The sequence below is a fragment of the Neolamprologus multifasciatus genome, chromosome 20 (genome assembly GCF_963576455.1).
Source record: "Neolamprologus multifasciatus chromosome 20, fNeoMul1.2, whole genome shotgun sequence".
NCBI classification, from domain to species: domain Eukaryota; kingdom Metazoa; phylum Chordata; class Actinopteri; order Cichliformes; family Cichlidae; genus Neolamprologus; species Neolamprologus multifasciatus.
The window spans coordinates 28,817,380-28,843,399 of record NC_140458.1 but is presented as its reverse complement, the minus strand read 5'-3'; the positions used below and the strand labels follow the sequence as shown (position 1 = coordinate 28,843,399).

The window sequence follows — 26,020 nt, the reverse complement described above, 5'->3', positions numbered from 1 at the left end:
ACTACTGAGCTCAGTTTCCATGCTCTCAGTCAAAAAGGAAATATTGTAGCCTCCTAACAAGTGCCCTGATAATTAAAAAAAAATATATTTTTGTTATCATTAAGCACCTAAACTTAAAAACTTGACATGTTGATTCCATATTTTCAGAACTTACCAGGTGTGTTTTGAAGCGGTGTGTATGGAAGCAATGCACAAGACTTTTCTAGTACATGTTTTTGTTGTTGTTTGTACTCTTAAAAAAAAAAGTTATTCTCCAGCTGTCCGTATCCAAAAGCTCAAGATTTTCCTTAGTGAAAATTTTTTGATTAATTTTAAGCTTTGACATTAGCAGACTTTGCTTTTTTTCTATTTTTTTCAGGTCTCTCTTGGAAATGAGATTTTTTTTACCTGAATAAATAAAGGACTAATATTTTTCTGCTGGTCTCACCAACCTAAGCAAAGTTTAAGCTGATGCCAAAGTCACCGTTGGGACAAGGATGGAGTAAAAGCAGCGTCCAAACCCATATGCTGGTTATTTTCTACAAGGAAAGTGTTGCAGCGCATGATGTAATGAGAATGGATTGTGATAAGGTGGTAGAAAATCACAGCAAGGGAAAACTCATATCTGATGGATCCAAATTTGAGCTAAATTAAGTCCATTCAGAAACAGAAATAAAATAGGAGGAGAGGGAATAAGTCTAACTGGGGTCCTCAGCAAGAACTTTATTTGGAAAAACATAGGACACAAATGTGGGGGAAAAAAACAAAGCCAAGAAAAACACAGACCAGCCTCTCCATATTTTTCCTGTAGGTTGTCAAATCTGGCTGAATTAATTGGTGTTACCTAATCCAAAGTCTACCTATGGTAAGGGATTATGCAGACCTATTGGAGGAATTTTGGTTGGCATTATTTTCAAAGGGAAGGTTTTCAAGGTGGCTGTGAGACTTGTTATACTGCATGGTTTGAAGATATGACACTAATGAGAGGCAAGTTGAGATGGTTTAGACATGTGCAGAGAAGGTATAAAAAATATGTATTAATGCAAAGGATGCTGAATATGGAGCTACCAGGCAGGAGGAAAAGAGGAAGACCACAGAGAAGATTCATGGATGAAGTGAAGGAGGAAATGCAGATGGCTGGTGTGAGAAAGAATTCAAGGGAGATGGCGAGATGAAGACAGATGATCTGCTGTGGTGGCCCCTACTAGGAGCAACCAGAAGAGGACTCTTTAAAAGTCTATGGCAAAAAGGATCTGAAATTTCTTCCATATACTTGTATGGTTTGTATTTTTCATTATTAAAACTATATAAGATTAAAACATAACATTTTAAGGAATGCGTAGCAGTGCTTTAGGCCTTAATGTAAAATCTTTATTGTGGCTGAAGTGTTCATAGTGCTGTCTTATCTCAGTCCTGAGCTGTACAACGTTGGACTTTCTTTGACAGCACTAACAAAAACCAGCTCACGTCACCTGCTAGTCCCGCCCACAGCGTGACGTAGCCTTTTCCTTCCTCGTCTCCGCTGCTAGTAAAGTTAGCAGTAGCACCTTTTAGCCTCCAGCAGCTGTCGGTGGCAGTCAGTCAGCCAGCCTGTCAGTTCGAGTGGCGGTGTGTGTTTGTGCGTGTATAAATCCCCGCTCTTTATTTACCCTCCCGTAGAAAAACCGAGGGCGGCCGGGTTGTTTCTTCGGGAGCCAGCTTGCTTCACCTCTGCGGGCCAACTGCGATAAAAAATATTGTTGTCCTCGCCGTCACGACAGGAAGAAGCCCTGGGACATGGCCAGACCAGAACAAGTCCTGTTGTTGGAGCCACAACACGAACTGAAATTCAGAGGTAACCGAAGAAGCGGAGGGCAGGGCCGAGCTTAGGTAGCTAACACGGGAGACGTTGTAAATGAGAGCCAGTATTTCGATTTCTGCACTACCGAGTAGTTGAACGTGCCATTCGTTGTCTATGCTGAGGTAAAACGTGAGGGATATAGCTGTTAGCTGTAGTCTACATTGTGTGTACGACAGTTGTGCGGTGACAGGTGAAACGACACTGTGCGACGGTGCTAACTAGCTCGCTGGAGTAGCATCCAGCTAATCTCACTAGCAACAAGGCAAACTGCTAGCTGTCATTGCAGCGTCAGGGCAGGCCCGCCGCACCGTTTCTCTAATTCTCTCATTTGCTTGTCATACTTTCTCTTTTATACTCTGACAGCATTGGAAACACCTCGATTTGATCTAATGGTTCAGTTAAGCTTCCCCTTCGGTGTCGTTTCTACTGCCCGACTGCAAAGAATTCCCTATTCTAGCATTTTCTACGATCAGGGTGTCATTGCTTATCCTTATTACCATGCTATTTCACAATATTATAAGCTAGCCGGCAGGAGATTTGGCGTTTTCTCCCGCTGTGCAACCCGAATTCCTTTACAGCTTTTCTGTATCCAAGCACAATGATTATGACATTACGGACTGAGCTGTAGTGCCAGCGGTAATGATTATTTTCTTGGATAATTACCTTGGTGTGTCATTTTTGCTGCAGAAATGGGTCAAGTGAGGGCCTAGGGTGGTGGTATCAGTTTGAAGTGGGCTGTTCACTGATTGATTGTTGCAGGGCTTTGGAGAAGATCCATACACCCACTCTGTTACTGATGCACACTTGCATCAACATCAGTTTCCAAAACCACGCTTAAGCTGTCAAGAAAAGTGTGAGAGACCTAAATGCTACAGAGACAAAAGGAAAACATTAGCACTTAAGACACCCATCTAGTAATTTTTCTGCAGTATCCAACGTTTGGCTGAGGGCGTGGTATGAATTGTAAACACGTGCACACTTTGCTGATCTCACCACTGTTTTAATGTTTAATTTGCTCTGTTTGTGGCAGGCTCTGTAAAACCGCTAAAAAAAATCTGCTCTCATATTGATGTTTGCAGAAATGGATTTTTACATTGTGTATATTTGCACTTTTACCTGGGAGAATCTTTGTGCACCCACCCTGTTTTCTTTCTTCTTAGGAGCCCAGGTGACAAACAAATGCTGCATCTATACCCAAACCACAAGAAGTGTAAATTCACCCACATGCTCGCACGCACACTCAAGTCTAGGGATGGGTATCGTTTAGGTTTTATCTGATACCGGTGCCAAACCGGTACTTTTGAAACAGTGCCGGTGCTTAAACGGTGCTCGAACCGGTGCTTAAAGAATGGAGAACACAAAATTGGTCCAAAAACCTCTCATGTTCAGCTGTTTTTTTTAGTAAAAAGATAACAATGTTAGCCTTTTCTGCAGCTATAGGGCATATATGGTATCACTCTTGGCTGGAAGCAGTGCTTTAACAATGGAAAAAACAAAAACTTTATCCAAAAACCTCTCATGTTTAACTGTTTCCCACTTTTTATTTGGTCATTTTTGCCTTTTTGGCCAGGGTGAAGGGAGTATCTGCCATCAAACAAGAAGACAGCCGCATGTAGCTATGATGGTGTTTGCTAGTTCACCTTACATACATTAATGTAATAACGTGGTTAGCCTACTCAACGTAAATTATACACGAACAACATTAAGCTACTCACGCAGAGAAGAACGGCTGCTGCTGCCATCATCATCCTCATCAATTCTGCTACACTGGCAGGGCTAGGGGCCAGGACTCTACTCTTCAGCTTTTTGGGGGATGTTGCTAACTCTTCGTCCGATAACAGGCACCACACCTGCAGTAGATGCGCTCGGTGTGAGGTCTCGCAGCAAGCTATCAAATACGGCGCATTTTTCGGCTTTTAAAAAAACCGCTATGCGTCGCCAGGTGTTTCATCGGATTTCAGGTGTTACCTCCTTTCCACAGTATCACCTTAAAGCACTTGTTGCAGGCTGCTGAGTTTGCATCTTTTGCTGTGAAGTACAGCAAGACTTTTGACCGCTTCGCCTTGGGCATTTTTAATCTGTAGCTCTGCTCTAAAAGAACGTACGTACCTGGACCCGCCTACTATCCCCGGAAACGTAAAATGATTGGCTAGAATTCAAAGTGTATCACATCTCAGGAAAAAAAAGCACCGATATAAAGCACCGAAATGTGCGCTGCTTTTCGGTCTGGTTACTACCGTTTATGTCAGAACCGGTGCCATCATGGCACCGGATACCGGTACCCATCCCTACTCAAGTCACTGCATTTCTTTCTTTCTCATCCTCAGGCCCATTTACAGATGTTGTCACCGCCACCCTGAAGCTGACCAACCCCACAGACAGAAATGTGTGTTTCAAAGTCAAGACGACCGCACCTCGCAGATACTGTGTGCGCCCAAACAGTGGCATCATTGACGCTGGAACCTCCATAAATGTTTCTGGTAAGGGTTTTTGCATCTTTTTGCCATACAGAAAAGTTGGTAAAGCTGTGAACCTAATGTAGAAGTTCAAAGGCTTTTACTGATCCATTTTTGCCTAACTCGGTAATTAACATTAGCTTATTGGGCTTAATAGAAGTAAAACTATATTGAGTTGTCATAATTTAAGTGCTAGATAAAGTGTAATATACTTAGATTGAACAGCGTCAGATATGGAACCGTAGTGCTGAACTAGCAGCAACCATGTATTGTGTTGCAGCACGCAAATAAAGCGTCTCGCCTGCACTACTTATAATGGATACTGCAGTCACTACCTGAATTTATAATTACATCATGCTTGTAGACATTTTACACACATGCCTCCTTATGACTTTCCCAATAATCTGTCTAATCTGCACATAACTATTATATTTAAATTAAAATTTAAAAAAAGACTTGTTTCTGACAACTAAAGTGGTTTCTGTCTCCTGCAGTTATCATTTTCTTTTTTATTCTTTCAATTTTGTTTCTTATTTTTTTGGAGGGTGGTATAATTTACTCAAAGTTTAAATTTTTGAAAACATTTTATTCACAGCATAAGATGGAAAAGTGTCAAATGTTTAGACATGAGACATTTTACTACCTCATGAATAAGATGAGTTCAGTTCGAATTTGATGGCAGCAACACATTTTTTATTTTTTTATTTTTTTTAAAAGACATCACGTCCTTTGAGCTAAAGCAAAAAGTGCTTACATATGGCTCTACTGGTATTCGGGGTGTATTTGTCCCTATAAAATTGGAAGCTTGTACTACTTGAAAGACAAAATAAGTCCTGAAAGGTACATACAAGCTTTAGGGCAACATATTCATCTAGAGGTCGTCTTTTTCAAGGAAGGCCTTGCATATTTCAGCGAGACAATAAAGCAGCATACTGCAGCTATCATAACAGCATAACTTTCTAGTAAAAGAGTCCAAGTGCTGAACTAGCCTGTCTGCAGTCCAGACCTTTTACCAGCCAAAAACAGCAAGAAGCTTATAACAGACAATAATGGGACACTATTACTCCCCTGAAAGTCCAGCAACTGGTCCCATATCCTCTGGTTTTTATGGGTTGTTGTTAAAAAAAAAAAGAGGGAATGTGTAAACCACAGTAAACATGGCTCTTTCCCAACTTTTTTGAGACATGTTACTACAAATTCTTCAAATTCAGTGATTTCCTTCAAATACAAAATGGCTAGTATTTTTCTTGACATTGTAAAAATTTTTTCCATTTTCAACATGTGATGTGTTCTATTGGTTTATGAGACATGCACATGCTGTTTTCTTCATTCTGTCTTTGTTTTTGCCCACAGTTATGCTACAGCCTTTTGACTATGACCCCAATGAAAAGAGTAAACACAAATTCATGGTGCAGTCCATGCTGGCTCCATATGACATGACTGACATGGAAGGAGTTGTGAGTACCTGAGCATACTATTTTCCCTTTTTTTTTTTTTGGGGGGGGGGGGGGGGGGGGGGGGGGGTGGTATTTTATTACTGGAGAATCTGAAGGGTTTAAATTTCTTACATTACCTCTCGGCCCTGAGTTTTGTTTTGTTTATTTGCATTAGCGGCATCTGTGTCTTCCAGAAGTCTATCTTCAGCTGAACACTCGAATAATGTAGCTCACTCAATGTATTTGTCTCATTCTGCAAAAGCTATTTCAAAACTGTTTGACAAATGTATACATTGTATTGCAGCTCCCTAAGCCTGAAAATGTAAAGTTGGTCATTTCTGTTGAGAATTTACTTTGAAGTATGAATATTAGTGAAAAATGAATTTATGTGATACAAAAAAAGAAAAATCTAAAGGTTCCCTTTTTCATTTTTTTGTCAACAGTGGAAGGAGGCAAAGCCTGAAGAGCTGATGGATTCAAAGTTGAGATGTGCATTTGAGATGCCTCTAGAAAATGACAAAACTGTAAGTGTTTTTCTTCGCTTCAGCATTTGCCACATCACTTTAAACAATCACAGTCACATTTTATCACACCCCCAATGAGCTCCACAAATGGTTGTTCCACTGTGTACTAGAGATGGCACGATACCACTTTTTTATGTCCGATACCGATACCGATATCATAAATTTGGATATCTGCCGATACCGATATGAATCCGATATAGTGTGTTTTTTAATCAATAAAACTTTTTTTTAATATCTTGCTGCATTTTGTATAAGTTTATACTCAAGTTTAAATAAATAACAACACTAAAGCTATTATGTTATACCTGTATGTAAAAAATACAACAAAATATTTCATAGATCAGCAATACTGATCAATCTAATAAACGTAAACCTGCTCCATCCTCCCTATTCTGGTATTTTAAAGAGTACTTAGCAGAAATATCAAGCAACCTAACTAACAGGGTTGCAAACTCCCAGCAAAAACAAAATAGGGAACCACCCTCCAGCTCATGATGCTTAATCAATGTAATCAAATTTAATTTGATGCAGGGGGAAAATGCACAGAAAGAAATTATTTTTCAAGAATAATTAAATAGATTCAACATCTTTCTTCAACAGAATTGCAGACTGCACAGATGGTATCTTCCCAAAGGAAAAAGTAGTATAGCTTACTAGGGTATATTAGACTTAACAGTTACTATATACAGTAATGGACTTAAATATGTTTTACATCAGATTAAAACTTTGGGTGTAAGAGTCAGATAATTATTTATTAAAAGCTCGACATTTTAAATGAGAATAAGAAAGAAAAGTATGTCTTTGTGCCCCCTTTTCCCTGTTCATGCCCTATCGGCCCCCCTGGCTAAACTTTGCTAGATCCGCCCCTGCGCAGTTACCAGCCGTCAGCTGTAGAAAAAGATCCTGGTCTAGAAAGTAATATTAAATAAATTCTAACAACAGCTTATCAAGATTAATAGTGCTGCTGTTGTTCAGCTGCTGGTTTCCTCTTTCTGGTGCAAAGTGAGCCAAAAACTAAGAAGAGAGATGGACTCGCGACAGAAAAGCCGATCAGCTGATCATTAAGCAGTTTCACAATTGAAGTAGCGGCAGGAGAGAGAGAGAGAGAGAGAGAGGCAGTCGCTCCATATATCTGTTGTTAAGCTTAACGTGGGAACGCTTTACAGACATTCAGAGATGAACTTACACACTTGCTTTACTTCTCTCTGGGAAAACTTCCTCGGAGATGAAATGCTGGTTTGCTAGCAGGCTACAAATACACACAGCGGCTCTATCACGTGATGCACATTGCTGCGACGTGCTACGGTTATGAGCCGAGTTACGCCGCGTAGCGAGCTTTGTGAGGTGCTTTTTTGATATTTAATGGATCGGATTACATTTTTTATTTCTCGCCGATATCCGATCCAGTAATTTGGGTCAGTATCGGACCGATACCGATACGTAATATCGGATCGGTCCATCTCTACTGTGTACTTCATTGATTTAAGTACATAATAATAGCTGTCTGTAGTAACAGATTATATGCTGACTGAGTATTTAGTGGGACCTGTTGTGACAGAAAAGTTGTAGGCAGTAATCTGGCTGAAAGCACGGGCACCCCACCAAGCTGCCCAAACCTTCTGTTTGAGAGGAGGCAGCCAATCAAAAGAAGGTTGGCTAAAACAGAGTGCAGCGTTAAAAGGTGAGGAACTAAAAGGGCTAGTTTCAGACTGTGGATCAACTGTTTGACTGTGCCAAGGCCAAGTATAAGATGAATAAGGAATATTTCGATTTGTAAATCATGTCGAGCTCTAGCAGCAACATTGAATATCAGTATGGAGCTGAAAACAAGCACAATAGGTCCCCTTCAAAGAATAAAATCAGACTAAACCATTTAATTTCTGTTTCAGTGGAGTAGTAGTTTTTAGTTTTTTTCCTTCTGTCAGCATTTTTTTTTTTTGTATTCATCAGCTACACATCACTGTATCACCCATCTCGTGATTTATTTTGTTTCGTGATTTGTTTCCACTTTAATCTCCATGCTTTGTCTTTGCATGTCCCCTCGTTCCTTTTTTTCTTCCACTCTCATCCCACCGACCACTCCCCATCTTCACTCTCTCTCCACAGCATGAGAGTGAAATCATCAAAACTGTGTCTTCCTCTGCCTCTGTTAAGACTGAGCACTCTGTCCTGCCCAAGTCAGCCAGTGCTTCGCTGGATGATGGAGAAGTGAAGAAGATCATGGAGGAGTGCAGGCGACTGCAGATGGAAGTGCAGAGGCTACGGGAAGAAAACAAACAGATCAGGGTGAGACGCGCTAAAACAAATAAGAGCCTGTGTGTCTGTCTCATATTCCAGTCAGACTTGTATTTTCTGCTCTAGCTCGTCTTCTCTTGTGCTAACAGAAGAAGCATTGCTGTGGAGTTTACTCTTAAATATAGGAGGAACAAGACCAAGTCTGAAATTAAAAAAAAACTGAAATAAAATGTTTTATTGCAGGAAATATATTTTGACTAGTGCTGCACAACATTAACGTGAAGCAGAGAATGAAATGACTCAATGACTGCCTGAGTTTTCTCAAAGTATTTTTGTCATTGCTCGAGTCCAGAGAATTGTCCCTAGACAGCATCTAAGTAAGGAAAGGAACAGGCCTACGTCAGACTTGTCAGTGAGGATTTTAAAGAAACCTCATTTAATTACTGACAACTTGAAACCATTAGAGATGCATTAGGACCGTGAAACAGAATGAAAAGAAAGGACCGAATGGCAGTGACCCCATCCTGTATGTGGTATGGCTCATATCATTGTCAGCTCTTTACGCTGATTCTTATGAATGTCTTTTCTGTTATGTGTAAATGTTTACCAGCCTATAAATCATAAAATACAAAATTACGAGTAAAGGTGATTTTGAGCAATGTTTAAAACTACACTTCTACACGATCACTGTAGCAAAGTTTTGCTAGAAGTTACACTTTAACCCTCTCTTTAATATGAATAATAGGGGATTTTAATTGGAAACAGAAATTAAAATGGAAATTACTGCGGAGGCAAGTCAGTACTTTACCTTAAAGGAATGAACAACCACACCTGCCATTCCCAGCGATGCAAATATCCAGGAAGATTTCCCTCTCTCTCAAATAATGCTGTCCAATCGTATAGACACACCAGATAGCAAGTAAAGTCTTGCCAGTTCTTAGAACATAGACCCTCTGATGACCATTAAAGTGTACTTGTAACATGGATATAAACCTAAACATTATGTTTTATTTAGATGCGTAAAAACAACAAACATTTACGAACCGGCCTTGGTCACAAAGTTTCTAAATACAAATGCACTGAAAAAGAAAAAGTAATTTTTATTTAATCACTCAACATACTACAAACCATAGGTAGTTTCAGGAAAATTAAACCAGTCGTCTAGGAGGAGTGTGGGAACAAACATACAGTCATATATGATATACAATCATCATACTGGGTGTATCATAGCAACAGCAGTGGCTGCAGTGACTCCAGACACGCAAAAGTATGGGACAAGTTTGGCTATGGTATGGACAAATGCCATGCATGGAGAGGGGGACACATTGCGCATTTGTGAAAATTGTATGTTTTGTATGTAGAGCTTTATATTCAGGCATAAAATTTCCCGCAAGCTTCCTTGTCCTTTTGATATCGATATTGTTATTATCTGTGGGGTTTTTTTCTTCATTTGTTTGTTTAGTTTTCTGTAGTTTGATAATAATAAAAAAAATTCTGACAGGACTTGAAGGCAGCAGTGTTATAGCTGCTTGCAACAGAAAAGCAAAACTGTTCACTATGCTGGCTCTTTTTTTTTTTTTCTTTTTTTTTTTCTTTTTTGGTTAAATGATGGAAAATGATCCTGGTGTAAACATTGTTTAAAAATCCAGTAATGACATATTTATTTTTATATCAGATTTTTGATAAGCTATCATTGAGATGCGGAGTGACAAATTCTACCAAATTAAAAGTCAACTTATAAGCGCATATTTGTATTTCTGACTCCTCGTCTTCATCACAGGAGGATGACGGTCTGCGGAAGAGAAAGGTGACACCATTGGCCTCCGCTCACTCCTCCTCCACCATGGCCACCACAGCCGTGAGGGACGAAGGCCTAAGCACCCGCGTGCTGGCGTTCTGCGTGCTCTTCTTTGTGATTGGAGTCATCATTGGCAAGCTGGCCCTGTAGGGACACAGACGGACAGAGCACAGTGACAGACGGACGGATAGACCGCGTGCTTGGGAGGACGCGTGTCAGCAACGGCGACGGGGATGTCTTCTGGGTTTATGTTGATCTGTTTCTTTCTTTCTTTCTTTTAAACATTTAAGGCAATATCATGATGGTTTGGTGTAAAAAGAAAACGAAAGAAGGCTATCCCAAGTTAAACCATGAGTGCAAGCATTTTTGTCACAGGTCCTTTTTTTTCTTTTTCTTTTTTCTTTTTGATCTGTTCTTTCCGTCCATCTCTCTTCCTTAAATGATCTTCCCTAACTTGCACAGGTAACAGTTAGTCGTGTGTTTAAGTGGCTTCACGCTGGCTGAATGTCTAAAGTCTTTCATTGATTCGCAAGTTTTCATAAGTTGCTCACACACGTTGTCCGTTTAAAAAAAACAAAAAGCTCTAACCCTCTTCTGATAATCTCTTCCATTTATTAATCTGCAAGGAGAGGTGAACACAGTTGATCAGTGAAAGACTGTTTTATTTTTTTTTCTTTCCTTTCTCTCTAGACTCAAGCTTCATGTATTGTAATCTAAAGAGTTTGGGGTTTTAAAAAGAAAAGAAAAAGCGTGTGTGTGTGTTTATTTTGCCTCCTGCAGGAGCAGTGATGTGTCAGACTGTGTGACTGTTTTTATGCGAGGATACCACAGACGGTGAGGCTCACAGGCTGTGAAGAGGGCTGGTTTAAAAATGAATAAATAATCCAAACAGATTTCTTGTATTCAGCAAAAATGGGGGTGTTTGTTGAAAATCTAATTGAATATTTGGATGATTTGGTGTAATCCAGACCAAGGAATCTATAGAAATTCATTAAAATCATGACTCAGTAAATTCACAATTATGACTTCAACAAAAAGTGTTCTGTATGGTGATTTTTATTTTATCTTTTGGCTTCCTTTTTTTTGTTTGTTTGTTTCAGAAACAAAGCTGTAATTTACATCTTCATGCTTGGTTTTTGTTTTGTTTGTTTTTGTATGTTTGTTAATTACTTCCTCAGGTTTGCACACAGAGTTACGCTGAACAGAAAAAAATAAATAAAAAGCCTAATGTCTGGCTACAAAGCTCTGGACAGGTCATGCAAAACCAACTCTTACTTATCCATGCACATCAGAGTATGTAACACAAGTTCTGACCACTCTATTGAATTTTGCCCATGGTGCATTGACTTTGCACCCTCTGGTGTATTACAGCAGTTGTTTGCCTTTTTTTTTTTTTTTTTATTTTTTTTTTTTTATTATTTCCCTTCTTCCTCTCTTGTGTTGTCATGTAGACACTTTGCTTCTGTTGTTTAAAATATTCAAATGCACTATTCTCACGTGTGCACTCTGTAGTCTGCATGGAATGACCTGAATTTATTATGATTATTTTATTTTTTTGAGTGTTGAAAAATCCATGTTAGCAAAACCAACCGACAAACAAAAAAATACTGTCTTTTCCAAAAGGGACCATCTTGAGTCTGGTTATCAGTTTGTGTGTGTGTGTGTTTTTGTTTCCTTTGCCGTCACCTTTTCCGTTTGTGTCCTGTTGAGTTCTGGTGGTTGTGAGATAACACAGCTGTATTATCTTGGCCATCACATGACCGTCTCGGCTGATTCATTTCCTCAAAAGTTTTAAAAAAAACAAACAATGAATATCTGCTTATTTGCATGGGGCTGGGCGGGGAGGGGGTCAGATATGTCTGGATGTGGGCAGCTGTGAGAGGACTGACCTGTGAATACACACTACATTAAAGGATTTAAAAACGACAAAGGCATCAGCGCTTCAGACCACACCTGCAGATACAGTCACAACAATGTAATCACACAGTAATTGGATACTCTTTTTGTATGTAAATAAAAATTAAAAAAGACTCAAAAGATAACTGGCAAAGTTATTAACATACTGTACTAAAGGAAGAAAATAAACAGCCACCATGGATGATGTAGCATCATAATGAATTAAAATACATAAACCCCCCAACTGTCTGGTTCTGTGAAAGGTTTCTGTTTTTTCCCTTTCAGTTAAGAATGCAATCTGGGAAGCATGGTGTGCATATTCCTGTAACTGCTAATACTTTGATACTTGAATAGCAGGACAAAAAAAATCTATACAGCTGCAAAAATACTGACTTTACTTGTTGTTTGGGGACGGTTCATTAAGTACGAAAGCACAACAGCTGCTAAACTCAAAAGAGGAAAAACTATTGTTATTATTATTAATACATGCCTTGTTAAAGAAGAGTGATTGAGGAATTAAAGAGGATTAAAAGCAGTTGTCAGGCAGATGGCGACAGAGAACCAACAGGCAACGCCCCTCATTCGCCGGGCAGAATGACGTCGTGGGCCTAATCCAGGAAGTGGAAAAACATCAACAACCCTTCCAGGGTCCAGGTTAAGGCGAAGTGTCCGAGTAGCTTAGCAGAGACGTAGCTTTAGCTTTATTTTATAAGATATCTCGCATTTGTGTTTTGTCTTTATAGTAAGCGCTGTGTCCCAGACATGTCGGTGTTTGGCAAGATATTTGGAGGAGGAGGAAAATCGGGAAAGGGACCGAGTCCACAGGAGGCAATCCAAAAACTCCGGGAGACGGAGGAGATGCTAACCAAGAAACAGGAATTTTTAGAGAAGAAGATCGAACAGGAGCTGCAGACCGCAAAGAAAAACGGCACAAAGAACAAAAGAGGTGAGACGCCGCGAGTTTTTTTTTCGTAGTTTCTTCTCTTGCTTGATAGATTTTTGTTGTCAGCAACCTCAAGCTAACCGTTAGCTAGCCCGTTAGCTGAGTTGGCTAACTTTCCCGAGGTGTCGTAACTGCTGGCAGCCTCATCCAGCGTCTTTACCACGGCCATGGCTGCCAGTCTGGATGGGCGGCTGTCTAGCTGTGTGACTGACTTCATTATGTGATCACCGTTAACTTATGGCCCCGCGGGGACGCTAGCCTTGGCCTTTGCCGATATTCGAGTTTTCTTTTGACTCATAGGTGGTCGTTTAAAAATCAGGAGACCTGGTTGAAGGTGTGGTGTGTATATAGACTGTTAGGTATGATGTTGCAAATATAGCGGCAATAAAGATATCGACCCAGTTAGCCAGGACAAGGGTTGAGCACGTGTTATAAGTGTCAGAGAGGTGGGCGTGTTTGCACCTTGATCAGATGTCCGTATAGAAACCTGTGGACCTCCAGCAGGTCCCACAGTCTCCTTACAGATGATTACGTGAGACGATCACAGCTTGGGGCTCATTATAAGTTAACTGCAATACAAGTTGACCATGTTCTACCACAACGTGGAACCAACCATATAGATTTGTACATGTGTATTGTTCTTGTTGACATCGAACACATTTCTAGGGATCAGAGTAAATTTAATTTAGATCAGGATGGTTAGCGGTGTCGCCTCCCAACGAGAAGATCGCAGGTTCAAATCCAGCCAGTGTGGAGTTTCCATGTTCTCTCCGGGTTCTCCATCGCTTCCCACAGTCCAAAGACATGCATGATATTAGGTCAATTGATGATTTATGGTTGTCTGTGTTAGCTCGGTAATAGACTGGCAACCTGTCCAGGGTGTACCCCTGCTTCTCATTCTATGGTAGCTGGGATAAGTTCCAGCCAGCCCTCAGTCCCCTCCTCGCAACACCTAAATTGAATAAGTGGAAGAAGAAAAATGTATGTACAGTTAATGGAGCCACCAGATGTATTAAGTTAAAATAAAAAAAGACTGCAGTGTATGGTACATTAGCTAATCACTTCCTTCTTCTGATCCACAAAGTTCACAGAATGACTCAGCGTAGCACAACCTTCTCTGACAGGATCAGTATAGCCTATCAGGTTTCAGGGGTTGTTGTCATCTGACCTCTTTACCCGATTAATTACTCTCCAGGTTTTCCGTTAGTCTTCACGCAGGCTGTATTTGACTGTCTTTCGTATTGCTAAAACGGTCACTAATGTGGTCGAATAATCAGCAGTGAATTATCTAGGTTCACAGAGTAGTGCTGACTAACAGGAATGATAGCCTGATTGGGTAGTAACACAAATATTTGTTGTGTTAAAGTACCATTATTCACTGTTTCTCTCCATTGTCACTAAATGGTGTTTCAAGGCCAATCTGTTCATTCTGACTCTCCTCACCCCACTCCCTGTCTTTGGATCCTCAGCGGCACTTCAGGCCTTGAAAAGAAAGAAGCGGTACGAGAAGCAGCTCGAGCAGATCGATGGGACGCTGTCCACCATCGAATTCCAGCGGGAGGCTCTGGAGAACGCCAACACCAACACTGAAGTGCTCAAAAACATGGGCTTCGCTGCCAAGGCCATGAAGTCTGCTCATGAAAACATGTAAGAGCGAGCACCGAGGCGTGATCGACTGGGACGAAACCTCTCTGCACAGATTATTTTTGCAACTTCCTTTTTGTTACTGAGACTAAAGCAAGCATAAAGAAGATTCAGTCAGTTCTGAAATGATCAGAAATATTACAAGGAGGTTTTGCTGATAATGAAATGCATATAATTTCACCAACATGCAGTAATCCTTTCTTTTATGCATTTATTTCAGTCAGTATCTGTAAAATGTAACCATAAAAAAGTGTATGTGGGTTTCACTGCCATGTATATTAGATGCCTGACATCCTCCTTAGTTTTTGCCATAGAACTACTCAGACATCTAATGGTCATATTTAGATTAAATAGCCTCTTTTATAAAACCTATATGAGTGAATTCTCTTTTGCTCACAGTCTTTCCTTCTTATTTCAGGGACATTGACAAAGTGGATGAACTGATGCAGGACATTACAGAGCAGCAGGAACTGGCCCAAGAAATCTCTGACGCCATCTCTAAACCTGTGGGCTTTGGTGAGGAGTTTGATGAGGTAGGTGAAGCTCTTCAGGTGTTTTATGTTTACATTTGTGTGGTATATCTGTGATCTGTTAGTATTAAATATTTGTGATTCTAAGTGTGCAAGTGCCTCATTTTATTCACAGATTTTATTACCAAAAATACATAAATTGAGAGCGTACCCAAATAAAACAGGTAATGATTATTAAAGAAAAAAAGACCCAATTCTAAGCTTAAATCAAAAAAATGAAATGGTGCAGGAGGGTTAATCCGTACTTGCATCCACAGCAACGTATTGATAACTGCAGATACACACTGTTATGATCCTGGCTTGTAGGCATGTTAAAGTGTGCTTTAACCAGGATGGAGAAGGTGGAGTTGCACCTAAAAGGTTTTAATAGATTCTTTTGAAATATTTTTTTAATGTCTTTTTTCACAAAACAGCACAGGAGACAAAAAACGACTACACCCTCATTTAAAAGAAAAAAAAAACTCAACCTTTGGTACCACCTCGAGATCTGTTGTCCGTACACAGAGTAGTCTATGCATGGTGCAGTTTCTACTAAACCTGGCACAACCATCAGGGTGAGGCAAGTGTCCCAGATGGAAACAAAACAAGTTACTAAGACAGAAACAAGCAAGCACCTGTGTGTGGAGACGAACAAGAAGCCTGAGATACATGAAATTAATATTTTTTTAAGACAGCTTCTGTAATCATCTGGAGCTTGATTGGAGCACAGGACTGGGACAGCAGTCCATCAGAAAATGTAGAAGGCAGAATAATGAAGAACCAGGGACCAATCAGGAGAAGGAGTCTGCACACTAACGAGCATGCAAAGAAGTTGAACCACACAACGGAGAGAGAGTAGAGAGACACTGGGCTTTAACACACAGCCTCACACAACCACATACACGTACAGTTATTTAAATGTGCATTTATGCATACGCTCCATACTTAGTTTATACTATATTTATGCCCTACATCTATCTAGTTGGTACTGGTTTCCAGTGTCTATTCTAATCCTTTCTCATTCACATTAAAGACATTTCTAAATTCTGCTGTGTTCCACCGTGAATCCTCTTGGCCACAGTGAAATTATTCTGTCTTTTGCATCTTTGCTTATCTAAGGCTTCCTTCTTAATGATGATGGGATTTTACTGTACATGACATAAGCATCTTTTCATACGCCTGACTCAGAAATATCATTACTTATCTCTTAGAGAGTTGCTATTATCCCATGTTTGTACATGTATATGAATGTTGCATTGATAATGATGTAGGGTTAACCCAGTATAGCCGAGTCTAATTATTAGTTATTATCTTTTTGCTTTTGCTGGTATGAATACGTTGGTGCTGGTCTTCATCCTTGGGGTGAATTTCTTTGCTTCTCAGGATGAGCTGCTTGCCGAGCTGGACGAGCTGGAACAGGAAGAGCTGGACAAAAATCTGCTCGAGATCGGTGGACCAGAGACCGCCCCTCTCCCCAATGTGCCTTCGACTTCATTACCTTCCAGACCTGGTAAGAACTCTGGGGTGTAACCATTTGCATTGCATTTTTTACACTGTTTGCAGGATATACAAACTGTTAATTACTAACTTTCAGTGATGCGACTGCTATAGTTTTATTTTTAGTTATATAGCACCGAATCACAACAGCGGTTTCCTCAAGGAGCTTTATTTCATAGGATCTTTATCGTCAGCTAAAGATGCTGCTATAATAAAGAAAAAAAACCTCAATCAGATGATCCCTTATGAGCAGGCACTTGCCCCAAAGGTTTCATAGTCAGCTTATCCAGCCATAACTATATGCATTATCAAAAAGAAAGTTTTAAGCCTAATATTAAAAGTAGAGATAGTGTCTGAGAGCAAAGTGCTCGAATGGAATTATTATACAAGACCTTGAACATGAGGAGACGATTTTAAATTCAATCCTGGATTTATCAGGAAGCCAATGAAGATAAGCCAGTATGGGAGAAATGTGTTGTCTCTTTCTAGTCCCCGTCAGTGTTCTTGCAGCAGTATTGGGTAATAATGAATTACAATAGTACTGCCTAGAAGTGATTAATGCTGAATGAGGATTTGATGAGATCTCGATAGGATCGTCAGATCACATCTTTTATTTCTGTCCTCCTCCTCCCTCCCACAGCAAGGAAAGAGGAGGACGAGGACGACATGGAGGACCTGCAGCGCTGGGCGATGGAAGCCATGTAAATGCAGCATCCGCCACATCACACCTGCATCGGAGAGGAAAGGAACAAGAGGGAAACGAATGGACTGATGGGATGTTGTGTCTGAGTGTTTCTGTGTGTCTGAGAAGAGTGGACTGTCTACTTTATGTGTAACACTACAAAACAAAAAAAAAGCAACAATGCTGTAGTCTTTCTTTTCCTTTTCCCCTTTAGAGACCCCCAAGGTGCTCAGTACAAATGAGCCCGTGAGGGTCTGCTATACTGGACAAAGTCACCTAATATTTTTACCCTCAACTTTAATGCAGCACTTTGTGGTCCTTGTCGTGTGCCATGCTGGTGGCCACAGATTTCATGTTGCAGGGTGGTGTTATGAGCTGGATGGTGCAGTAGATGGAGTTATTCACCAAGCTGTTGTCATTGTTAACATTGCTGGATGATTTTGGGGGGATTTTCAAGGATGATGCTTAAAAAATCGATTTCTCACTCTCCCGTTTACCTATTTGTGGCAATTTTTTTGTGTTTTTGTTTTTCTTGACAAAATAACCCGTTGCTTCCTCGTCTTGTTAACTGCTCTGGAAATGGAGGTGCAGCTGAGTGTGTGCTGGCTGAAGAAGCTTTGAGCTGTGTGTGTTTGCCAGAATCCAAACCTCTACTTTCATTTCAGGTTGGGTTCTTCGACCTCCTGCCGCTCGCTCCTTCTTTGCCTCTCCCCTTACCCTCCCAACCCCATCAGTGGTTCTCGTTCTTTGGTGTAAATATCCCAGCTGAGTGTGTGTGTTTTGTTTTTTGTTTGTTTTGTTTTTTTAAGTACACTGCATTACTGCTGCCATTGAGCGCTTTGGTTGATGCTGCGTGAAGCATGCAACGGTGGGGAAATCACGACACAAGTCACACCACAGGGCTAGTAAGAGAGATGTTTAACCTACTACTTTCATCCTCCTCTGTCTGTGTCCCACTCATAAAGGTTTTCATTTCAAAATGTATGTTAAAAAGAAAAAGGAAAAAAAAGAAACTAGTAATATTAAACTATTGTCACACCTTATTAACTGCATCCAGAGGGAGATGGTGGTTTATAAAAGATTAGATTATAGCCAATCTGCAACACATGCATTTCAGAGTTTAAAAGAGTTGAATTCCTTTAGTTTTTCAGCAACATGATGTACATTTTTTACATAGAAAACGTAACACGAGGACAAATGGATAAGCATGTTTGCATTTCTATGTTTTATTTATCCAGATGAGAATATTATTTGCGAATCATTAAATGGTTTTCAATTCTTTCATTGTCTGTTCATGCGTTTTGTTTTGGTTTTGTTTTTTGGTCAAATTACTAAGTTAAGCAGATCACCAGAGAAAGAAACAAAGTGTGAGTGAAGAAAAACCTCAGCGAGTACATTTTTAGTTTAATATTAAATTGGTAACTAAAGCTTTGTTACAGAGTATTTCTAAAATCACTCCATAAACAAGACAATGAAGACAGAATCTTTTTTTAACAGATGAAATAAACAATAATAATTTATTTTCTGGCAGATACCTTACTACCATTCAGATATCTTGTGGTGGCATGAAATATTTCCTGTATCTGTCTCTTGAGGGAGCGGCAGTTCGGTAAGTATTGGAGAGGATGGCCAGTCACTGAGCCAGCCAGCCTGTGATCTTCTCTTCAGCTGTTCATGTGGACTCCCAGGTACTTATAGTCCTCCACCACATCAGCACCTTGTTCCAGGATAAGCACAGGTTGTGTAGCTGGAGCTTTTTTCTTTTTTTTCTGCATCACAATAACACCAAAAAACAAATATTAACAAAATCTTTTTAAAGGCGATTTAAAGACAAAGACGAGAGAATTAACTGGTCTGTTCCAAAGACACTAAATCCTAAAATATGCAGCTTTTGTATTCATTCAAAGTTTAACTAAAGGGAAAATCAATTTGCCGTTTCACTGATCTTTTGTAGTTTTGAATGGTTTGATGGTGCCTGTTTATCAGATCTCACTGATTTTCCCTTAAAGTACAACTACTATTCTGGATATAGCACATTAGCTACATAGCGGCAAATATTTACATAATAATCAGTGGCTGTATACAGTCATTGTGACATTATGACAATCATTATGAGATCAGATGGGGAAATACATAATACAAGATATGCTCCAGGTTGTAAAGAAAGAATGGAGTATACAGCATTGATAGCAGGTGTTATAGCCAAGTTTACCTATGCTTTATATCAATTGTCAAAATTTGACAAGAAGAAAATGTTCAAACAAACTCCCACTGCCACTCAAAAGGAAAGTCTGATGAAAGTTTACCTGAGACTAGCAGGGCTAGAAAATCTGATGAAAGATTACCTGAGACTAGCAGGGTATAAACAGATACCTATCCCTGCCAACCTTCCTAAGAGGCAAAAGAAACACACTTCAAAATGATAAAAAAATTTTTTTTTGATTGCAATGATTTTCTAAGACAGCAATTTAACATTTAATAGTTCCTGTTTATTTTGTCAAACAGATAGTGAAACACTGGACCACATTCTTTATGAGTGTGTTCATTTTGGTATTTGTTTATTTCAAAGGTTCACGTCAGAAAATTCCTTAGTCAGGATTGCAACAAAGTGAAATATGGCCTGATAATGTAGGACATGCTGTTTACAATTCTTTAATTTGTTTTGTAAGTTTATTTTTACTGTATTATTTAATTGTATTTAAGATGATTTTCTTTCCTTTTTTCTGGTACTATTCTCGCTGATGTTCTGTCCTTTTTTTTACTTAAATATTGTTTTCTATCGTAATGTTATAATGACTAGTTTGTTGTTGATAAATGAAAGTTTTTACTATTATAATTGTAAAAAATTAACTATATAAAAACGACAACGTGCATATTTAGCACCAGTTTATTATTTCTGAGTCACGATCTTGAACGTTCCCTAAAAACTGTCAATGCGCAAGCGCAGAAAGGGGTGTCACCACGAGCACGTCGGGATTTGGCGACTTCACGCTTGCGCACTGTAATCATACGCTGATGCAAGAAATTTTGGGCGAAGCGGTGTGGGACTGATCGAGGAAGAAAGAAGAGGCATTTTTATTTCATTGTTCAGCACGCAAACATGTCAGGAGACGAGGTAAGGCACTCCGAGTCAGATGATGTTTAATCTGTGTAGGTGTGAAGAACTGCTGGACGGAATTCGTTGAGTTTCAGGCGCACATCGGTGCTGGGGATGACTTTGGGCCTCGACTCTGCTGCTCCCTCCCTTTCTGTCCGCAGTAGCGCTCACATGGCTGCTGCAGTCGGGCTAGCACGGCCCGAGCCAGCCGGAATATCAAGAAAATCATCAAGTATATTGATATACCGCTATTTATCGGAGCATATACGTTATATATTCTGAGCGTGGCTCATCAATCCGAGCTGTCGAAGCTTCCGCCGGACTCTCAGAGAAGAGTGGAAGCTAGCTATGTAGCCTTAGCTTCCCGTTACCAGAGCTGCGGAGCTAACTGTTAACGTTTTCTGCTGGAGACCAAAAGCTATCTGTACCTCGGTTTGTCCTTAAGGACAGCTCCTCTGGCTGTAAAATAAAACCAAAATACCAGAATCACCGCCGCTTAATGTTAATAGTACGACATTTTTTATTTTTATTATTATTATTTCTAACTGAATGGGGGCAGTCTGTGCAACATGTTAGTTAAAAATTCCGGAGGTTTACTTTACCTCAAGCCTTCTTATTAAGAAACCTACAGCAGTAGGTAGGGTTTCTTAATAGTGTACTGACACACTCAGTGTACACTGGATCAACTCAAGAGTCCAGCCTCTGTCTGTAAAGATGATATGCAACATTTTGTTATCTGTTAAGTTGTTTTCTTTGTTCAATCCTTGATATGACTTCATGTTACTTTTTTTTGGCCTAAAATTGAAAAAATAGCGTCTTTCCACAGTCCAGTTTTCATAACTGAAAACTAAATTTCACAAGCGTAAAATGTTCAAACAAACTGCCACTCAAAAGAAAAATCTGATGAAACATGACTTTCATAAATATATATAAATATATATCTTATAATTCTCACTGCTAATTGTACTGATGCTGGATTAGTCAATGTTGCGTATATTTAAAGCAGCCATAAAGTGTCTGTACTAAATGAAGCTGGACAGCATTTCAGTATTTATTTGGATTTGATTTTTTTCCTTCACTCTTTTTTCAGATGATTTTCGATCCCAACATGACTAAGAAGAAAAAGAAGAAGAAGAAGCCCTTCATGCTGGAGGAGGATGGAGGAGAAGGGACGGGAGGAGAAGAAGCTAAGGAGGTGGAGACAAAGGAGGCAGAACCAGAGGCTGGAGATGACAAGGAGGTGGATCTAGATGAAGATGAAGGCAGGAAGAAAGGTTAGATCTATTTAAGGTGCGGTATCAGTTCGCAACTATGTTGTGTAGAGTTATGAGCTCGAGGACTTTTTTTCTCTTTTTTTCCAGAGCCGTCGGATGACTTGAATGACCTAAACTTCTTCAACCAGAAGAAAAAGAAGAAGAAACCCAAGAAAGTGTTTGAAAATGATATGGAGGAGGGATTGAAGGTCAGCCATTGATAAACATTTGCTGATTTTGCATTACTTTTAACTTTTTGCTTCTACTGATTTTGATTGGCTTACCAATAACTCACGTGCTGAGTTTCACTTCTCGCTTGTCCAAACCAGGAGCTGAAAATTGAAGGCGAGCAGACGGAAACTATGGAGGAGGACAACCTGGATCTGATGCTCCCTAACAAAAAGAAGAAGCCAAAGAAAGTAGATTTTGATGAAAACGACTCCGCTGATAAAGACGACGGTACGATGAAATCACATGGTTTTGAAACTAGGGACCGAAACAAGGGACAGGGATCATAATGTTTGACCCATAATGTCATTTTTCTTTTTCTTCTCCCAGCAGTGGATGATGACGATGGCAAGAACGGTGATGGGATCTCCTTCAGCTCTTCCACAGGACCGGCCTGGGCTGGTTCGGAAAGAGACTACACCTACGACGAGGTAGGATGATACGTGAAATGAGAAAGTTAGAAACAATTCAGGAAAGGCAGAAAAAGAGCTGTCACAGTTGTTTGTGAAGTTATTTCCTGTAAAGTGGGATAAATATTAGACTGTTTTCAGTTGTTTTGTACTGTGTGAGGCTGTGTACACATAGACATAATAGATTGTTGTATTTCTCTCTCTCTCATTAATAAATGTCCTGATGTTAAGACCTCAGCCCATTTGATTTTGTGAGCTCCATCCCCACAGATTTGTTAAATTGGAATTGCTTTGCAAACCGTTTCTGCCTGAATAGAGCCAGTGTCCAAAAGGAAAGTCTGATGAAACATTACCTGAGACTGGCAGGGTTAAAAAAATCTGATGAAAGATTACCTGCCATTAGCAGGGTTATAAACGGATACCTGTCCCTGCCAACCTTCCTAAGAGGCAAAAGAAACACACTTCAAAATGATAAATTATTTTTTTGATTGCAATGATTTTCTAAGACAGCAATTTAACATTGAATATTTCCTGTTTATTTTGTCAAACAGATAGTGAAACACTGGACCATATTCTTTATGAGTGTGTTCATTTTGGTATTTGTTTATTTCAAAGGTTCACGTCACAAAATTCCTTAGTCAGGATCGCAACAAAGTGAAATATGGCCTGATAATGTAGGACAGAGCAGTGCTTTGATCTACATTTATGTTGAAGTTGTATTGAGTTTTGCACTGAATATTTAACGGCATTAAATGTACTTTTTGAATAGAGTTGTTAAAATCCCCCACTTATTGTTCTATGAGGAAATGAGTGAAACGGTTTGTAAAATTACAAAGGTGGATTTACCGGTCTGAGAACAGGGTTTATAAACAGCACAGATTTACACACTGCTTTCCTTTTTTATTTATTTATTTTATCCTGAGCTGATCTCACAGGGCTCTGAATTTCTGTCCTTTTATATTCTGTGTTGAAAACTTTATGAACATAGACAAAAAACAAAACAAAGTCACAGTATTGTCTCTGTTCCAGCTCCTGAACAGAGTCTTCAACATCATGAGGGAGAAGAACCCTGACATGGTGGCTGGGGAGAAGAGAAAGTTTGTGATGAAGCCTCCCCAGGTGGTCCGAGTGGGAACCAAGAAAACCTCCTTTGTCAATTTCACAGACATCTGCAAACTGTGAGTCTCGTGTAGCTTTTTATATTTACCGACAGACGCATTTCAGTGACACTTGTAGTATGTGTAATCCACAAACTGATTTCTTTTTTTTTTCATGCGATTAATCACAGGTTGCATCGTCAGCCTAAACATCTCCTCGCTTTTCTATTGGCTGAGCTGGGAACGAGGTACGCTTTTTGTATTTTAAGCGATGTCAGTTCTCAAGCTAAGTTTGTGTCACGTTTTATTTTTGTGTGTTCACTTAAAGTAAAAGTTTAATTGGCGTTTTTCTCTGTTAACAGTGGCTCCATTGACGGAAATAACCAGCTTGTAATCAAAGGCAGATTTCAACAGAAACAGATAGAAAATGTGTTGAGAAGATATATCAGTAAGTAGGAACGACATGTTCTTTACAGTGAAGTTACATTGATGGGGGTAAAATTAAACAGCTCCTGCTTGTGAACAGTAATGTTGAGTGGACTGTTCTCACCCCTGCAGAGGAATATGTGACGTGTCACACCTGCCGCTCACCGGAGACCATCCTGCAGAAGGACACTCGTCTCTATTTCCTGCAGTGTGAGACGTGCCACTCCCGCTGCTCTGTCGCCAGTATCAAGACCGGTTTCCAGGCTGTGACGGGCAAGAGGGCGCAGCTCCGCGCCAAAGCTAACTAAAGGCCATTAAAACTGGGCTCCCCCACCTCTTCTCACGGTCTGATCTTTCCCCATCAGAAGGGCCGAAGCTGGGGTCGGGCGCCCGCTTGATCTGCTAAAAGGACTCTCTGAATCGAACTGCGGGAGGGTTTGGCTGTCATTTTGGTTGTGTCATGGCCTGACCTGACAGGGAGTGAGAGTGTCTAAAGATGAAAGATAGGGTTCAGGCACCTGATAAGCAACAGATGTTTGACACATACACTGCTGGATGCATTTGATTTGTTTGGTTGATGGACCCTCCAGCTCTTAGGGTTTTTTTCTGTTTCCTATTTGCTGTGATTCTTGATTCCTCCAAAAAACCCTTGATTTAACACAGCTTGAAGTTTAGTTTGTTTATTTTTCCACTTTACATGCGCCAGACATTAATATTTCTTCAGATTAGCCAAATTGTAGATAAGCTAAGTTCATCTACAGTAACAGAACCAACAAATTGTTGACTTGGTCACTTTTTTCTTTTCTTTTTTTTCTTGAACTCAACTAAAGGGTGTGTTCATGTTTCTGGTCTGGTCCTAAATGATATATACAAAAAACTGTCAGTCTAGGATTTTCTACTCAAGCTTAGAGACAAATCAGTCACCGGGCTGGAGTACATACAGGAACGTGTCACTGAAACTAGTGTGTGAGGCTCCTAGCACAGGACCTGCTTTTGATCATTTTGTAGCAGGAGACACAAAACTAGAAGACTTGGAGGCTGATGAAGGGGAGAGCAACATTAAGAGTACTCTATTAAAGGAGGCTGTTTATGAGATGAGTAGAAATTATTATACAGTATGTTTGTGAGTGCTTTTGTGGCACTGATGAGCAGTTTGTGTACTTATTTGATTAGAAAATTTTGTCAGCCATTTGAGGTTTGATGAAGTCAATTTGGAAATAAAGATTCAATTTTTCTCTTTTTTTTTTTTTTTTCCTTTTTTTTTTTTTCTTTCTCCAATGAGCAGGATTCATGAGCTAACGCCAGTCACTAAAATAATAAAGTAATAATAAACTACAACTTCTGAGCAGGCACCTCAGATCGTCTCCTCCTTCAGGTTCCTATTTTGCAGTGTGGTTAAAGAAATTTACACCAGAGTCTATCAAGGAGTATCAATCTAATTGTTTTGAGAGGAATGTGAATATAAAGGTCTCGCTGGAATCATTTTAAAAACCTGGTTTTTACAAAAATAAAATATTCTACTCTCTCTCTCCACTACTTTCTCTGCTTGCATTAATGACGGTGCCTGTTTAGTAATTGTCAGTCATGATAATGACGTCATGTTTTCACTCTGTCACAATGGAAAAAGGTCGTAATGATCAGTGAACGGCCTTGGCTCTCGTCATTATGCCCCCCCCCCCCCCCCCCCCACCATTTCTAAATATGGCCATTGTTTCAAGTCCCATTAAAATATTTAAGTCTTATTTGTGTGACTTGCTCAGATGTGATAGACGGTCCTTATAAGGCCCACGGTTTGCTGTTCAATACAAACAAACACAGACCCACAAGGTTAAAACATTATGAGCAGCTGATAACCATGGTAACTGGAGACAATGTCCTTGAGTTTGGTGATTACATGTTGAGTTGCAGATTTATTTTGAACCTGACTGCAGGATAATATGTAAGCTTGGTGCCATAGTTAGGTTTCCTCTGCAGGCCCAAATGTCACTATATCATTATATAATTTTTGGTTTTTTTAGCTGCGCTAAAACTACCAGTATGCAGGTGAACACATCAATCACTGATTTATAA

General features: G+C 39.8%; 3 protein-coding genes across 5 annotated transcripts; all 3 read left to right on the top strand.

The window, feature by feature from the left end:
• The first annotated feature begins 1,462 nt into the window (after window positions 1–1,462).
• On the top strand, window positions 1,463–10,848 carry LOC146495162 (vesicle-associated membrane protein-associated protein B/C-like). Of its 2 annotated transcripts, none has more exons than XM_085147013.1 (6): window positions 1,463–1,813; window positions 4,147–4,299; window positions 5,629–5,732; window positions 6,155–6,235; window positions 8,390–8,521; window positions 10,251–10,848. In XM_085147013.1, the coding sequence occupies exons 1-6, from the start codon at window positions 1,756–1,758 to the stop codon at window positions 10,416–10,418; spliced, it is 696 nt and encodes a 231-aa protein (XP_085003139.1). In that variant the 5' UTR covers window positions 1,463–1,755; the 3' UTR covers window positions 10,419–10,848. The 2 variants fall into 2 exon arrangements, with proteins under 2 accessions (XP_085003139.1, XP_085003138.1); XM_085147012.1 differs by having other exon boundaries at window positions 1,464–1,813; window positions 8,342–8,521.
• Window positions 10,849–12,764: 1,916 nt separating this feature from the next.
• Window positions 12,765–18,721, top strand: LOC146495161 (charged multivesicular body protein 4c-like). The gene is made up of 5 exons (XM_085147014.1): window positions 12,765–13,110; window positions 14,577–14,754; window positions 15,170–15,284; window positions 16,644–16,770; window positions 17,398–18,721. The coding sequence occupies exons 1-5, from the start codon at window positions 12,927–12,929 to the stop codon at window positions 17,460–17,462; spliced, it is 669 nt and encodes a 222-aa protein (XP_085003140.1). The 5' UTR covers window positions 12,765–12,926; the 3' UTR covers window positions 17,463–18,721.
• Window positions 18,722–20,404: 1,683 nt separating this feature from the next.
• Window positions 20,405–25,184, top strand: eif2s2 (eukaryotic translation initiation factor 2, subunit 2 beta). Of its 2 annotated transcripts, none has more exons than XM_085147000.1 (9): window positions 20,405–20,554; window positions 21,627–21,810; window positions 21,898–21,998; window positions 22,119–22,248; window positions 22,351–22,448; window positions 23,457–23,605; window positions 23,716–23,772; window positions 23,887–23,972; window positions 24,083–25,184. In XM_085147000.1, exons 1-9 carry the CDS (start codon window positions 20,540–20,542, stop codon window positions 24,256–24,258), a joined length of 996 nt encoding a protein of 331 aa, XP_085003126.1. In that variant the 5' UTR covers window positions 20,405–20,539; the 3' UTR covers window positions 24,259–25,184. The 2 variants fall into 2 exon arrangements, with proteins under 2 accessions (XP_085003126.1, XP_085003124.1); XM_085146998.1 differs by having other exon boundaries at window positions 22,348–22,448.
• Window positions 25,185–26,020: the final 836 nt, after the last annotated feature.